General features: G+C 37.6%; 1 protein-coding gene across 2 annotated transcripts in view; it reads right to left on the bottom strand.

Moving 5' to 3' along the window:
* MDN1 (midasin AAA ATPase 1) overlaps positions 1–16820 on the bottom strand; it is a 96739-nt gene that overhangs the window by 17247 nt on the left and 62672 nt on the right. For both annotated transcript variants that reach the window (XM_032683375.1, XM_032683374.1), the window contains exons 65-86: positions 16457–16730; positions 15293–15528; positions 14519–14614; positions 14209–14303; positions 13361–13485; positions 12084–12230; positions 11799–11908; positions 11277–11350; positions 10895–11090; positions 9270–9423; positions 8954–9100; positions 7895–8021; positions 6864–6969; positions 6426–6541; positions 4762–5241; positions 3893–4119; positions 3392–3538; positions 2555–2727; positions 2000–2161; positions 1736–1873; positions 1369–1510; positions 86–258 (exon numbers count right to left, since the gene is read on the bottom strand). In XM_032683375.1, the coding sequence (XP_032539266.1) occupies positions 86–258; positions 1369–1510; positions 1736–1873; positions 2000–2161; positions 2555–2727; positions 3392–3538; positions 3893–4119; positions 4762–5241; positions 6426–6541; positions 6864–6969; positions 7895–8021; positions 8954–9100; positions 9270–9423; positions 10895–11090; positions 11277–11350; positions 11799–11908; positions 12084–12230; positions 13361–13485; positions 14209–14303; positions 14519–14614; positions 15293–15528; positions 16457–16730 (3645 nt within the window). The remainder of the gene's footprint in view (positions 1–85; positions 259–1368; positions 1511–1735; positions 1874–1999; positions 2162–2554; positions 2728–3391; positions 3539–3892; positions 4120–4761; positions 5242–6425; positions 6542–6863; positions 6970–7894; positions 8022–8953; positions 9101–9269; positions 9424–10894; positions 11091–11276; positions 11351–11798; positions 11909–12083; positions 12231–13360; positions 13486–14208; positions 14304–14518; positions 14615–15292; positions 15529–16456; positions 16731–16820) is intronic.

The following is a 16820-nucleotide window of genomic DNA, read 5'->3' as shown; positions in this document are numbered from 1 at the left end:
GAAAAAGAGCTCACACTCTAAGTCACACCAAGTTCACAGAGTTTAATTCCTTCAATACTTTTGTTCCCACTTGTTTTCTCTTTACCTCATCCATTCCTGGTCCAGTTTCTTCTGTTTTACTACTACTAGCATCTTCATCATCTTCATCATCTTCATCCCCCCAGAGCCTTTCATCCAGTTTATCATCAGCTTCAGCATTATCAAGATTTCCCATCTGCTTATCAAGTTCCTCCTCTTCATCTGAGTTTTCCTCATTTTCTGTGTACAGTTCAGAATGTGTTTCAGTACAGAATAGATAATGTTTTTGTTAACTTCGTAAACAAAAAAGCAATCATACCTAGCATCTTAATTTCATCACCCTATGCAGTTGAGATAGGTGGAAAACGACACAGATGCACCAACACCCAAACAAGCAGGGTCCTAATTAAGTGCTTCCAAGTCTTGTGTTCACACACAGCATTCTCTCCCTCCAACTAACAAGTCCCACGTGTAAACCTTGGATGATTTAAATTCTCTGTTCCTTACCTTCAATATCCTCCATTTTCAAAATATTTTTTGCATTACTAGGTTGGGGAAGATCCACTCCACTTTACCTATTTTTTAGTTTTGGAATCTCCCTTTTCGTGCAGATGAAATTATTCTTAGCATTTTCTCAGAGATTTGGAAGTGATTAACACTACTGTAATTTCTAAGCTACATTAGTTTCAGATGTTCAAGCTGTTACCCTTCAAAGCGAAGAACTGCTACCTTTTGGATGAGTAGCAACTCAAATCTACCAAATGTTGCTCATTTATCTGTTTTAAAAAGGTAAACTTACATTCTTTCCATTGCTTAAAAGCTAGCAATAACTTCATAGTCACATTCTGAAATTAACTGCAGCCATGTTCTCAAAGTATTTTGATGATCTTCAGCAGTTCCACAAAGTCTGTGGCTAGTTTTAAAAGGTGTCTATAGGTCAACTTACAACAGGAAGAAAAGAGTGTCTCCCTTCATTCCAAAACCATCACAGTGAAAGGAGATAGTATTTCCTATTAATACTTCTAGTACCCAAATGGCACTACTGGGAAAAGGTTTTTCACCCAGAGGGTTGGTTGGGCACTGGAAGAGGCTCCCCAGGGAAGTGGTCACAGCACCAAGCCTGTTTGAGTTCAAGAAGCATTTAGACAATGCTCTCAGGTACATGGCGTGACACCTGGGGATGGTCCTGAGCAGGGCCAGGAGCTGGACTTCAATGACCCTTGTGGGTCCTTTACAACTCAGGATATTCTATGTTGTAGAACACAGACTTTTCAGTATATGCTTTGTTATATAAAAGTATCCACCATCTATAACTTTTCTTACAAGTTTGCCATAGTGGAAGAACCAAACCTTTTTTCTCCTGTTCTCCATCATGCATTTTTCCTGCAAAGTCTTCTGACATTTCAATTGCATTGTCTTCTCCTTCAATGTCTGGTTTAGAATCTTGATCCTCTTTCTCCTTCTCTTCACCCTTTCGAAAACTGTCTTCTATCTGAATTATTGGTAAAGTCAAAAATTACAATGGATCTTGCCTATGTATTAAAGCTTATTTAACTACCACAACAATATTTATAGCTGATATGCAAAATTAAAAGCCAACAGAAATAGGAGACTGAAGGTAACTTCATGTTTCTTTTACCCGAAACATCCACACTATGGATTTGAGGAGCTTTTTCAGTTTTACTTCAATTAAACAAGACCAACCCCAAACACTTGCCTGATCTTCACTTTCTATTTTGTCGCTCACATCCTTTGTGCCTTCCCCATCTCCAATACCACCATCCTCATAATCATGAAACTCTGTTGCTCCCTCTCCAGCCTCATCTTCAAGTAATTCTTTTGGCAGACAAAACCCCTACAAAGGCAAACAGAAACGCAAAATCTTCTGTAGTAGTAAGTACATCTTTCAGTTTAGTTTCTACTAAAGATTTTTGTACACCTTAAATATATGCTTACCAAATATCCACTGTTAATAACTTACTTTTTGGGCAAGCTCTGTAAAAATGCTGGTTAGAACAGAAAGCAATTTTCCCGTACTCCTGTGAGATGCCAGTGAAACAGTGAGATAGAACAGGAGAAGATCCGAATACTTGCAGAGCATGGGCTTTAGACGCACCAGCAAATAGCAGGACTGGTTGAAGAACTGCAGTTAAAACAAAAACCAGCAGTTAAAACAAAAACCAGCAGTCAAACATGATTTGGTACATACTGAGATGCACCTCAGAGAGGGTGATGATACCGACGGAAAACAGATGCTCAAAGCAAACATATCAGTGGACGAGTTTAAGTACAGTTTCTAAAGTTTCTGGAGCTTTTTTTAGATGTTTCACAAAAACTAAAGCTTTGTCTTCTCACTAAAGGAACATCTGGCTTTTGCACTACAGAAGACTACCTATATTCGGCCATAATTTCTCACATGCTTCTAGCTCTGAGATATTGGGCAAGAAGAAGCAATGCATGTTTAACTGCCAAAGTTCACAACTCCAAATCTCTTGAGACACCTAAGCCAAAAGACTGTTGAGAAGAACAATTTTACCTTATGTTTATTTGAAGTGTAATCTTCCCCATAGGATTTCAGGATTTCAAGGAGTTCCGAAACCTCTGAAATTGCTTTTTGCACATGTAGAGAATCCAAATCAGCAGAGAGATCTTCATCCAAAAGTTTAGTTATATGTCCTGCTTTAATCACATCAAATGAGGCTGCATCCTCTTTGTTTGAAATACATAAAAAAACCCAGAAATCAAGTCAGACATTCTAAAAACGTTTCAGCAAGCAATCTAAAAATACCCCTTCTATCTATTTAAATAGAAACTTCTACTAAAATAGCAATTTCCTTGTGTATTGGTACTTCTGCTAGACACACAATTTAAGAAATTTTAAGGTTTGCATAGTTTAAACTGTTTTCCCCACTGTAAAATACATGCAGGTATTTCCCCAAAAATGCCAAGGCAGTGGAAAGGATTCAAAAAGGTTTATTTTGGAGACAAGGACACTAAAAACTTACAAAAACCTGACAGTGCTGCAAGACAGCACCAGGCCTCAGGGAAAAGACAGGTTCCTGAGCTCTTCCAGTGGATTATTTGTCTTCTCTGTGTCCTCCCCCACCCTCTCCAGCCCAAGGAGGCCCTATATATGTCTTAGAACTTCTCTCTTCTGCATACCAGAGAGAGAGAGGCCTCACTCACCACCCTCTCTGCAACTTTCTCTGAAATGCGGAAGGGAAAGGGAAAAAAACCATCTCCCCCTCTTGAGAGAGGCACTTTGCAGGCAGAAAAAGGCTTCCTAAGAGAAAAATGAGTTCTAGCTTCCCATTACAAATTCTTCTGAAAGTGCACCTACCCCTAGAGCACTGAGGTAAATTAACAAATTTACCATCTTCCTCTGGAGATTTTTCTTCCTCCTTTCCACCTTCCTGTTTCCTCTCGACCAAACACTGAATGGCATAGAGAACAACACGGATCACAGTTTCCACTTTTGTTGTGAAGTGCTCCACGAACTCTTCATCCGACTGTTGATTTCCTTTTAAACCATAACACAGGCAGTTTTACATGGAAACACATCAGATTACAAGTTTCTATGCTTTCCTTATCCAAGGACCAGGACGGCATTATGGAATTTTTTCTACACACTTCTACCAAAATCTTGCTAATCCTGACCTACAACTATGCTGTAAGATCTGTCGTCAACAGTGATGGTAAAAAAAGTTATACTGAACAAATTAAGTCTGGACAAAATTTTGCAAGTTTGAATTTCATGAAGTGTTTCTGGGTATCAGAATGAACACAGGGCCATCTTCAACAATACCCAAACTAATGAATTCTTGTGTCTTTATCTATCTATATTACAAACCAGGCAGAGAAAAATTGTCCTTACCACTGCACTTTGACATGGAAGCAAGAAGCTGTGTTCTCCAGGCTGTGAAGTCTGCAGATGTATTAGTAACTTCTTCCTGAATATAGTTTAGGCTCTTGATTAGGGCCATCTGATTTGCAGCTTGCCTGTCTTCCCCATTTGGAAGAAACAGGGACTCTATGCCTTGTAACTGAGCTGAGACTTCCAGCAAACAACTCACAGCTGATGTGCAAACTTCAAAATCTCTCCTGCAACAGAAATACAATAACAGTGAAAGAAGAACAAACAGTTCAATTTAAGATTAAACCTTCTCTTGAGACATAAATAAGGGAGAGGCAGCAGATGTTGGTTAGAGCATGGTGCTAATAACAACAATGGCTCTGTATGGGCCATTCACTTAAAAGTTGGACGATGATTCTTGTGAGTCCCTCAACTCAGAATATTCTGTGATCTCCCATCTTGAATCTATTAAATAAAAAATTTGACAACAAGCTTATACTCACACTGTTTGAAGCAGAGAGAAAATCAGAGAACTGTTATTAAATAAGCTACAGTTTTCTTTTAAAATAAAAATTTCCTCATGAAATTGACACTTGAATTCACCTCATTAACTAAGGAGCTATGGAGATAAAATCCTAGGAGACCAAAGACAAAGGGAGAAGCTGAGATGGAGCAGTTTTTCTGACTTGTCAGAGGAGTGTGAGAAGACATACACTCCTCTAAAAAAATCAGGCACTGCATTTTGCAAAAAAAATTAACAGAAAAAAATGTTTCAAAAACACCTGAACCCACTTCTCAAGATATGCATAGGCAAACATTTACAAGATGACTTCAAACTTCTTATATGAAAATAAAGGAGAGATTCAATTTCATGCATATGTAGAACTCACCAGGAGTAAAACAAGGTCTCACGTGACTGTTGTCTTATTTTGTCCACTTCTGCTTTCATTGCCTTCACATTTGCCAGCATCGTGGTCAACTGCGTAGCCACCTGCAGCCATAACTGATCCTTATTTCGCATCCTACATCCAGGAGGCAATTGCTCAATTGTTACTGGAGACAAGTATTTGAGCTCTGAGGGAATCAGGTCAGATATTCCTGTAAAAATGTTTCCAATTTCAGGTTCCAAACTCTGAAAAATGTTTGTTTTGACATCTGTCCTTTCACTGTCATTGCACTTGGCGAACTCTTCTTTTGGGCAGCACTGGATAAACCAAGACAGCTCCTCGAGAACCATTATGCACTGCATGGAAAGTTGCTGCAGTTTGTCAGTCCACTGTTGAATACTGTCTTGAGGAGGAAATGCTACAGTATATTCTCTGTCAGCAGTCAACCTAGAATCTATCTCTTGTATACAACTCAGGAGGTTCCTAGTTGAGAAGAAAGAAGAAGTTATAATCACTGATTTTTATGTTATACTTCCCTTTTGAAAGCTCAACCTTCAGTCTAAATTAATAAAACATAAACTAGATGATATGGACTCAGTGGAAGCCAAACTTTATCTGGAAAAACTGTAATGACAGGGTTTTTTTAAAAAAAATTTTTTAATTAGTGAATTTTTCTCTCCATTGCATTGAGTTGTCCTGAAAACAGGGCTTTGTAATATTTCTCATAATCTATACCATTTTTTCAAACAATCCTTAAACTCCTGGCCCAATATTCAAATACTGTTCATTTTCCTCACTATAAAAGCAAATTAGATTCTAGCACCCCTTCATTCTCTGCTGTGTAACAGTCAGCTCATACAAATGATTAGTCTGATTTGTGATGAAAGTCACAGTAGTGCTGATAAGTATCTTAGAAGTCTTACTATTCCTGCAACTGTAATGCTGAGGCATTTGTTTTGTTGGGTTTTTTTATTTGGGTTTTCTTTCAGGTTTCATGGGGTTTAAATAAATTTTGCACCAGTAATTTCCAGTCCAGATTTCCTTCTACGTACAAAGGTACAAGCTCCTAACCTGACTTAAAAAAGTTTCATGGATTACAGTAGTAGTGAGCACAAATATGCCAAATGGTGGAGTTTGCAATGAAATTGATGAGTCAAGCAATGGAGTGAAAAATCACAGCAAGTAAGAAAGATTTCTCACACACTTTTCCTTTTACAGTTTTCATGTAAGATTTAGTATCTCCCACCCTTCTAGAATTTTTCTTTGTAAGCTCTTTTTTTTTGGTTGTTTTAGCTCGAAGTAGCATCCAGATCATTTATTTGCTTCAGATCAAGCCAACAACTTGAATGTAACCAAAATTAACTTAGGCCAATACCAAATGAGAGAGATTTAACGATCTGTAAATTTAATGGTTTAACTGTGTTATTTCATGGTCTTCATGTATGCCTAACTTGTTTTCCAAAATTATCTTGATTCCAAAATACTGGCTGTAGTGATAGGATCAACTTAAATCTTTTCTACTAGGCTAAATTGAGGGGAGGAGAGAAATGGGGAAGCAGAGGGAATTTTTTTATTTTCTTCTACCTTATTTTCCATTTTTATTGAACTGAATTGCTTACTGTCAAGACTCCTTGCCAGCATTTAAAATGTTGGAAAATGACAAATACCTCAGTAAGACCCACTGCTCTGTCAACGCAGTAAGAGACCGTCTCTGTCTGACAAGCATCTGCAGCAGGTGTGCAGTGAACCCTCTGCATCGTTCAATGCTTCCTAATCCAATATCCTAAAGAAAACAGATACAGAAAAAGTGGGAGGGAACAGTTAGATGAACAAGCAGACAATAGCATTCTGTGTCCCTCCATTTCATTTCACTGAGCAGGCTGAAAGGCTATGGTTTAATTGAAAAAGTCTTAAAACACAGACGAGTTATAATTATTACAGTTTCCCCCTCTTCATCTTTTCTGCATCTCCCATATATCCTGCATACAAATTCTATTTTCAAGTAGCTTCTGCAACATCACCTTTCTGCTACAAGAAAATTTCAGTCCAAGCTGGTAAAATCCTTAACAGAAGTAGGATTTCTATTTGCACTTTGTTGTTTTTACCTTGGCAGGTGCTAACAGTGCTGTCTGGAGCCGAGAGTGACGTGCAAGTGACCGATAGAAGTACTTCTGGCATCCATCCCAGGCAGAACAAATCTCTGTCAGCAACCTGACAGAGCATAAAAAGTCTGGTATTAGAAAGTACCTCAGCGCACTGGAAGGCATAGGGTCAGCTCTTCAACCTAATAATTTTGCTTGTAATTTCTTGTTTTGCAAATGCACTGATCTTGTAATTCTTCATTTTCTCTACAAGTATCCTAATCTTAAGAAAACACTTAATTTTTATAATAAACTCTAAGGAAATCCTAAATGATAGCATCAAGATCTCTATTTTTGAACATCATCTAACACTTCAAGAGTGATTTTGTTTTTCCTTCCTCATGCAGGTAAATTCAGCTTCATACGGAAGCCTTTATTTTGGCCTTGATAAAAGATACCATACACTAAACCCTAACATCTGAAGAGGATAATAACCAGCATGTCTCAATGACAAAAAAAAGCACTTATTGCCTGAAAACAGTAAGAAAACATATTAAATGGCATCTTTCCTCGAGGAAAGTTTTTCCAGAAATGCCCGGTTTGAAGTGTATGTATTCTTCTCTTGAAATATCCCATTATTTAATGAAGACAAAACATTTAAGTAATCCCTGCAAATCACAACTCTCTTCAATAAAAGCATTAGCAGCTTACACTCTAATATGATGCTAGGAAAGCATCCTAGGCAAAGCAGGACAGTGGAGGAGGGCTAACTGAAACCTAATTCATGGAAATAATGAAACTGGGGGTACAGTTGTCAAAAGTGCAAATTTAAAAAAAAAGCCAAACCAAAAAAAACCACCCAACCCTTGCTAATTTGCACGTCCCAGTGCAGTATGCATAGGATTCTCAAACCGAGACCTAATGGGAGGAAGGAAATATGCAAAAGCCTGACTTAATTACAGTCCAGAATCCCAGTCTAAATCAACATGCAATGAATTCTGTATATTCCAACTGCAATTAACACAATCTAAAGGTAAAAAATACTGTGTACATACATGTCATCCAGTTCATGTGCACAATTCAGTACAGCCAATGCACTCTGCAAGTCCAGTGGGCGTAGGTAGAGCACTTCGTGATAGTCTTTTGAACGGGACCATGAAAGACCTTTCCGGTACGACAAACCTGGAATGACATCCGAGCACACATCCCTTTATGCCCTCATTCTTTTATATGAAAAATGTCACTCCATTATTAATGGTATTAAGATATAAAATCTTCTGATGTGGTTTTCTGCTTGATGTTGTCTGATCTTGACAAGTCTTTCAACATGCTGCAAGTTTTGTAATGTAAGAACACATTGTAGCTTAGCTATTTCAGCTGAATAAAGCTGAACAATGCAGCTGAAATAAGACAAACATAGACTTGTGTGTATAAAGGACTTTTCACCACTCCTGGTCCTTTAAGAAAGCTGAGTTAGGGGTCATCACCTCCTTTTAAAGACATGAAAAGGCTGATAAATGAGGAAGGTAAAGGTGTCACCTGAAATCAAAAACGGAGCCCAGTAAAGAATTTGAATCCCATGTGTTAATTAAATATTCATAGTATGTCACTCCTCCAGCACAGACTTCACAGGGCAGCGATGGCAGATATTCCTTTGTCACCAGTGGGTGCAAAAAATGCCATTAATAGATCATTCAGTGTCCAGAACTCAACCACACCTCTGCCAGTCTGATCTCTGACAGTCTGTCAACTGAGAGATGGGCTCTCATTTTAATTAGCTAACTTCATTTCACTTTTAGATCAGAGAAGGGATACAAAGTAATGAGCTTTCCTCTGCAGTGACTTCTGACTAGAGATAAAGAAGATTTCTGCTACAGAAAAGCTACTGTTACAAATCTAATGGCATGTAAGAAAAATAGAAGGTATTTGAAATGGCAAACACACCAGGCCTCATAGTCAACAGACAAAGAGAGATTTAAACGCTTCTAAATTTATTAGTTACTTAATGACTTTAAGAAATCATATTATGCTGGGTTTAGATGTATTGGCAAAACTAATAAAATGCTCAAGAACTTTGTACTTTAAAACCAAGCCTATTTTTAGCCAAAGCTCACCTGTTTTAGCAAGACTTTTAAAGAGATCTGACAAAGCTCGTTGCTTTTGCATCTGAATATGCTTTGCCTCTGATTTCTGCTTCTCCTTAGTTGCTGTCTGATCAAATGTTAAATTTTGCAGTTCGGCTACAGAAACAATAATACCACCTGTATAGAAGACAGCAGACAAAGGTAAGAGATGTGAAAATTTAATGTACACAAAGCAACCGTGGGAAGACAGTCTAGGGAGGGAACTATACATCTGCACTTTTTCCTGATTTGTTCCATTTATTTTACAAAGGTCAATTGTAGTATGGAAATCACAAGAATACCTAACCTGTGAACTGGTCAAGATCTTCCACCAGACTGAAGAATGAATTATTTTCTGTAACTGCTGTACACATCTTCTTCATTTTTTTAGTAAGCTTAGGCAGACGATACTGAAGAGATTCTGTATGAAATGTAATGCCATCCTGATATACTTCTGCCCTCTGAGAAAAAAATGAAAACAAATTATACACATATTCCTTGTTTTACCACTTCAGGTAAATCATTGCAAAAAGAAGGGCTGAATTCTGCATTTGTCTGAAACCCCAAAACACGTCATATGATCCTTTGAACAGTTCAGCACCAATAATTGAGGAAAATCATAATACATGCATGTCAGACGTACATTAGTTTTGAAAACAATCAATCAAATGGAAGATGCTATGATCCTACTGTCTTAGGTGTTTCTCATTACCACTTCCATAGAGGTTATCACTGCTTCAGGTCAGCTTCCTCTGCCTGACAAGCTCAAAGGCACTACCCTAAATCACTAAAGCCCTCAAGGTGTTAGGTAAGAACACCCTCACTTAGTTTTCACTAGACGCAAATTTTGTTCCCAAAGAACAACAAAACCAGTATGCAAGTAGAAATTATTAAATAACATAAGTAATTACCCAGCATGTCCAAAGCTAATCCCTAGAGTTTGTTCAATTTAAGTTTGCATGCATCTTCTTTAAGGAATGAAGACAATTTGTAACTTCAAGAAGTAAAACCAATAACCCTATTAACTATCAGTAATAGGCTTGGAAGACACCAACTAACAAACCAAACCCTCAATCAATCAAGCACATTAGATTTGCATTAGATTACTGCCTCCTCACTCTACCCTCCTGTCACAGGACACGTGCAAGATCAGCCCTCTCTTGGTCTGAAGAAACTGAACAAAACTGAGAGTAACTTAGCATAAAACTGAGAGTAACTGAGCATTTCCCACTCACTGCCAAATTCTGATGGGTTACAATTGTCTCCTTGCATCTTATTAATGAAAACTACTGATGTGAATAGGAATCTGTTTCAGGAAGAAAATTAGCTGACTTCCTCCCTGAGCTGGGTAACTGAATCGGAGATATACAAAACTGAGACACTGTGTAGTCCAAGCTAGTCCAAGGCAAATGTTCACAGTACACAAATTGCCAGTCAACAGTAAATGTAAAACAATGTAGTACATTCCCCGTTTCATCGTCCAAGCCCAAAGTGATTCAATATTTAATAATAGCTTATGTGCGCACAAATCCTACAGCTACATGATCGTGTGTTTGGGTCCTTGTTTAGAAAAAATGGGCTAATAATAATTTCAACTTGCAGTCTGTTTTACTGCACTATTAGGGAAGTAACAAATTGTTGCAGAGAATACATAAGGAACTTGGAGATGAAATGTGTAACTGCCTCATCTCTGTATTAGAGCACAGATGCTGCGCCAGATCAGTACAGATCATGCTTGTCTTTCCATGCTGCATTCCCACCCATCTGCAGTGTTTCATAACACTGAACACAAGTAAGATCAAAAAAGTTTATGATACATTCAACAGATTTGACACTTACATAAGATTTTTCTGCATAAATCAGTGAAAAGCAACATATAGATGAAAATAGAGAAAATATTCTACCCACATGTGGAATAAAGAACACAGTTACCTTGGCAACATCTGTTCTAGCAGAGAGAATCTTTCTTAATGTGTTGTTTAGCCTCTGAACTTTGGTTTCTTTGTTCTCAGATTCTTCCTGCTTTTGCATGCAGTCCAGCTGCTCTTCCTTACCAATTTCCACCAAGGCAGGCTGACATGGCTCATCCAGAACAACTTCAAACTTCTTCATGAATTTAAAGAGGGTTCTGATTACCACGGGAAAGCAAAAATGTTACTGGGTTTTATAATCCTAGAAATCTCTCATCTACTTGAAATAAATGTTTCCACTGCGTTATGAGCAGAAGTATTTTTACATTGAAATTTAATGTCATAGAGAAATCATCTAGAAGGAAGTTTCTAAATAGGGACCTTAATTTCAAGTTCTGAGTTACCTGCGTATTTTTTCAACTGACTGCTTTATAGCCCAGAAGCTGACATCATTCCACTTGGAAATTTTCACAAATTCCTATTAGGAAAATAAATCATCAATGGGATTACTCATATAAATAAAATTAAGTATTTCCATATCAAAGATGATCTTTAAAGCTGATCAGCTATGATGATGTGGTAGTCTTAAAATGCAAGACATTTCAATAAGTGAGCAAATTATTGCATAGACATCTTATTCTATTAATGTATGTGTTTATGCTAAAACTTCTGCATAGCCAAATGCTGTGAAATCTAAATGGGCTTCACCAGTGGGCAGAAATTTTCATGGATAAATGGGACTGATCAAACCTTAAAGCCTTCAACCAGCCCCCCTCCTTCCCCCTCTAAAATAAATTCTTGCCAAAGAAAATGTGTTGTAGGGATTTCACTGGCCAACAGAACTATTATATACAAATTCAAATAATATCTGCTCCACTCTTCCTTTAATTAGATCAGTGTATTGTCTGAACCAAGTTTCGTTTTACCTTAAGTTCCTTTTCTATGGGTTGACGAAGTTCAGTGATTCTGGCCTCAACACACACTGAAAACTGCTTATAATAATTGTACAGATTCCACAGTATGCTGCACAGAACATCTAGAAGGGACAGACAATAAAAATCTTATTTTACAATAGGATATTCTTCAGTATCACAATGATAAATGCACCCCAGCTCTTTCTGGAATCATGAAGCTTAACTTGGAAAGTCTGGAATACCCGATGGCCATATTGCTGTAAAGATGACTCAACACAGGTAATGCTATCAACTTACCCTTTTCTGCTACTTGAGGCATCAGCAGGACATGGCAGTGGAAAACCAGTAGTGCTTGAAGCCGTGCATGAAACTCTCCCAGAGTAGAGCCTTCAATGAAAGCCTGTAACGTGCTGACCAGGGTTTTCAGATCCATTTGCTCAGTTTCTGAACATTGCACCAGAAATTTAGAGTAGAAGTAAGGGAAAACAAACCAAAAGATCAACATGAAAATTGTGGCCTGCTCTTTGTAAACTTTCAGCTGAAACATCAGGTCTTTGTTAGGAAAGATTCCAAACAAAATAGGAAAGAGGCAGGGAGGGGAAGAATTCTAATTTAATAAGAAGTAAAACCAACAAACACCACAGTGGAAGAAAAGAACAGGGAACAAGAGGCAACATTAAGATAGCGACTGTGAAGGCCATTTAGGTGTCCAATTTCAGAGTCCATCAAGTATTTAAAGAACACTTGCTATTCTCTATGAATGAATGGCTTTTTCAGTCATAGTGAGCCATACTAAAAATTAGTCGCTGCCAGTTCCTCTAACTTCTCAAAATCATGAAGATAGAAATATATTGTAGACGAATCTCGTAGAGAATACAGTGTATTACCTATAGAAGACACACATAACATGGGTTATGTAATATAACCCAAGGATCTGAAGCTCATCAGAAGTGCATTAATTAATCCTGAGATTGGAAGAACTCAGCCTCATGCCAGAGGATACTGCTTTCATCTTTATAATTCCATTAAATTGGGGGAGGCAAGGGACCGAGAGCTGTATTCTTTACCCTATTTTATGTAACGTGAACAGCTGCAGACAGATTTGCTAAGACAGCATGTACCAAAACATACCAGCTGTAAGAATTCTTTAGGCTTTATACACAATGTTCAAAGCAGTTCAGCTCCAATATGAATAATGCTTCCTATAGCTAAAAAATGAGAAGCCTTTTTGAGTTGCAGTTGGAGGCATCCTACCCTCCAAATCTGTTTGAAATGTTTATATGTGCATGACATAAGCTGCCATAGTTCTGCGTTCTTTTAGGTGCTTTTTACAGGCATCTTTTTTTCTTTACACCACCTACAGTGTTGGCCCTATGAGCCACAGGTGGTTTCAGAAACACATACAAGCAAAGTTCACTCCATACGTAAGACCTTATACAGTCATGAAATTTATTGTAGGGCAAAGAACTACACTTGAAAGTGCATTGTCAAACTCTGGCATTTAGGATCTTAATCAAGCATCCTTAGTAATTGCTAGAACTGCAGCACACATTCATTTTAAGGCAAGCACTTACCTTCTGTAGTTGCCTCTGTCCGCTCTTGAACATACTTCTCAATCATCTGATAGATTGAGAACCAGTGCTTTGTGGATTTCTGTACATGCTGTTTCATAATATTGTCCAAACTTACTGACCAGCAACTGGAAGCAATAAGGAAGGGGAGAAAAGAAAAAAAAATAAAGCAAAAATATCATGGGTAATTTGGGTTTCAAAACAACACAAACTTTATTATCTATTTCTAGTAAACTAATGGAAAATTTTACAAGATGGAATAATCTGCACACGTGCTTCATATATACATTCAACTCTCGAGGATCACTGCTTTGCCAATAGTATTAAGTATGAGAGAAGAAGTGTGAGAACTAGGGGTGGTAAAACAAAACCCATCAGAGGCAGGTTCAAAAATTTCTTTTGCTCAGAACTTGATGTAAGCTTGTGGAATTCCTGATCATGGCATACTGTGGCTATAAAAATTTTACATGGTCTTAACAGGAGACCAGACAATAATTTTTAAGGAAAATTTAATGTGGGGGTTGTTAAACAGACAAAACACTGCAGGCTGAGTAAACCCTACAATGAAAACAGGAGAGCACTGGGAAAATACTAGGATGAAGTACTGTAGTTATCTCTCCTGCTTCTCCTCCTCTCCTGAGGCAAATACATAGGGTCTCCACAGGCTGGACATGCTCATTCTGAACCACTACAGCTGCTAGTGGGGTTTTCCCCCTCCCACATTTTTACAAAGACAGGCACATAGAAGCATTTTTGACAGTTAAGGGCAATTCAGCATTGGAATGTGCCTTCATATGGAGATGAAAGGTTACAGTATCTAAGAAAAAGCAGTATGGAAGGATAGTTCTTACTTCAACTCCAGTCTACGCCACTGAATAATCAGTTGTGTGACCAAATCAAGATGTTTCCGCAAGGACAAAGCTCGACTAGCATTTTCCTCCCAGTCCTGGAAAACAAAAAAGTTACCTTTATACAAAGACAGAAATTAGTCCTTGCATGGTAAGGCTCGTAATACTTTGGATACTTCAAACTGTCAGTCTAGAGCAAGTTCACTTCCTCAAATCCTGGCAAGCAGACTGCTTTCATATTAAAAACATGGTACCCATATAAATAAAAAAGTATGAAAGAGAAAATAAAATTTCCCCTTAGCTTTTTTCTTACCTGTGCTTTTGCAAGAAGAATTTCCAAGCCATTCAGGAACTTTGAGAGAGGACTAGAGAGTGGAAAACTCCGGATTCTGTCCAACACAACTAACAGCTGCAGAATAAAAACACAAGCATTCCACCTATAGTAAGAGTTTTTCAACAAAAGTAGTCATGAAGTTAAGTTAATTTTTATAAGTGTAACCCTCCCCTGCAAGAGGTAAGAATGGTTTTGGGTTTTTTTGTTGGTTTTTTGTGGTTTTTTTTTTTTCATTTTTAAACTGCTTTCTCAATTTAGTATAAGCTCATTACTAGTTCAGTGAAGACTGGTGCACTTGGGGAAAGGAGCACAAATGACCTAATGCAAAGACTTCCAATAGAATCTGAGTTTCTGTATTGCTCTAAGAAATGTAACCTGATAGCCACACAGGTCCCATAAGTGGGACTAAATATAAGTACACTAAAGAATTAGGAAAGAAAGAACTTTGGAAAAAAACAGGAGCACAAACAGCAAAAGACCTCAGGGATCTCTGAGCTATGGCAGACTGAAGACTGCTTAAAGCTCTAAGAGTAGGCAGAATACCACTTAACATTTCATAGCTAAAACAGAACAGCTAATAATACCTAATACCTTTTAAGCATAAACAAATATGACTTCAAAACATCCGCATAAGTATTACAGACAACATCTAGGCAAGAATATGAACCTCTGTGCACATCTATATACATATTACACATAATGCAATCCTAAAATGCTCCAGTTTCCCCCAAATACTTGTTGAGGTGTTTTTACCTGCACGAGTACTGGATGCTCTGGCCACTCCTGCAGTAGCCCATTTATTTCTTTAGCAAAATTATCAAGTACAGGTTGGCACTGTCGGACTTGCTGAATATTAGGGTGCTGGTAGAAGTCATATGGGCCATCTTGCTGCAGCACAAGATCTGAAGTTAATTCCTCAAAAAAGGTATTGCGAAGAAGAGTGCTAAGTAGAAGCTGGCTTCCCAAAAGACCATCATTCATTTCAGCACCTAGGAGGCAAGTAAGGAAGACATCACACATGCAACTAATACCTTTCCGGTTGAATAGATGAAGTTGGGGACTTTTTTCCCCTGTATCCCAATGTTAGACTATGCCACTCATAAATAATGAGATGGGAGTATGGAACAAAAGAGACATAATTAGAGTTTATATTCTCTATTTTCTCAAATTTTTCTGTAAAAGTAAAATCAACATCCTAAAGGTGGGCTGTGATCCTGTCAGAAGAACACAGGCTCTGTGGAAAAGTAACTCAAACCACAGAAAAATCCCACATACATTACACCTCAGATATAAACACAAAAACAAGGTACTGTAGAAACAGCAGCCCTTATATGCTTCACCTTAATTACACACATACATCTATTACATCAGAACTGAAATACACAGCTCTGCTATGAAAAGTGATGATCCTGAGGTCTCGCACAATTGCTTGAAACAATTTACATATCAAGTGTTCCAAAATTCAGGTTGGAAAACAAAAAACAAAACAAAAAAACCAACCAAAAAATGCCCACCTTTTTTCTTTTAAATTATATATAGAAGCTACATTTAAGCCAATTCCTTTATGAACTTCATTGCAAATTTTAATTCTGGGAAATTTCTGCAATTGTATCATCTTCCATAGACTATGCAGATCCATTTGATCAAAATTTCACTTAGCATTCAATTTATTTTTAAACTGTGTTGGTCTTATTACATTCCCAAATGGAATTAAAAAAATAATTTTTTTTATAAAAGAATAAAAGAATAAAAATCAAAGCATTCCACAAGACAGTTCTGAACACAGGACAAATTCTTTGGAAAAAGAAAATTCAGTTTCCCCATAATAGATCTGTTTCATGACTGTAATGCAATTAATTTGGAACAAATCATTAGAAAGCTAAACCTGCATATCTGAAATATTGCCAGCAATCTTACCAATTAAAGGATAGAACTGAGACACCAGGCATGCACCAGTCTGATAGCAAGAAATAAATGCACTGAAATAATGCTTGGCTTGATGAGAAGGCAGCCTCTGCTGATACCACAGGGATCGAGCAAAGTTTAAGCATAACTGTTGATGAACCATCATTACTGTTTGCATAGAGCTCTTCGACAAAAGGGCTCTGTCAACTTCCAGGCAGTCTTCTGATGGATCTTCAGTTTCCATTTTTTCTTCTAGGCTTGGTTGAGCTGTGATATCTTCAAAGTCCTGCATATTACATGGTAATCAAAGGTAAATTATAATTTCTTCTTTTAATGCCTTCTCTCCCCATTTCCCTTTTTGCACTTTTTGGCATTG

This window comes from Chiroxiphia lanceolata, chromosome 3, assembly GCF_009829145.1.
Source record: "Chiroxiphia lanceolata isolate bChiLan1 chromosome 3, bChiLan1.pri, whole genome shotgun sequence".
Classification (NCBI taxonomy): Eukaryota; Metazoa; Chordata; class Aves; order Passeriformes; family Pipridae; genus Chiroxiphia; species Chiroxiphia lanceolata.
This window is presented reverse-complemented; position numbering and strand designations above follow the sequence as displayed.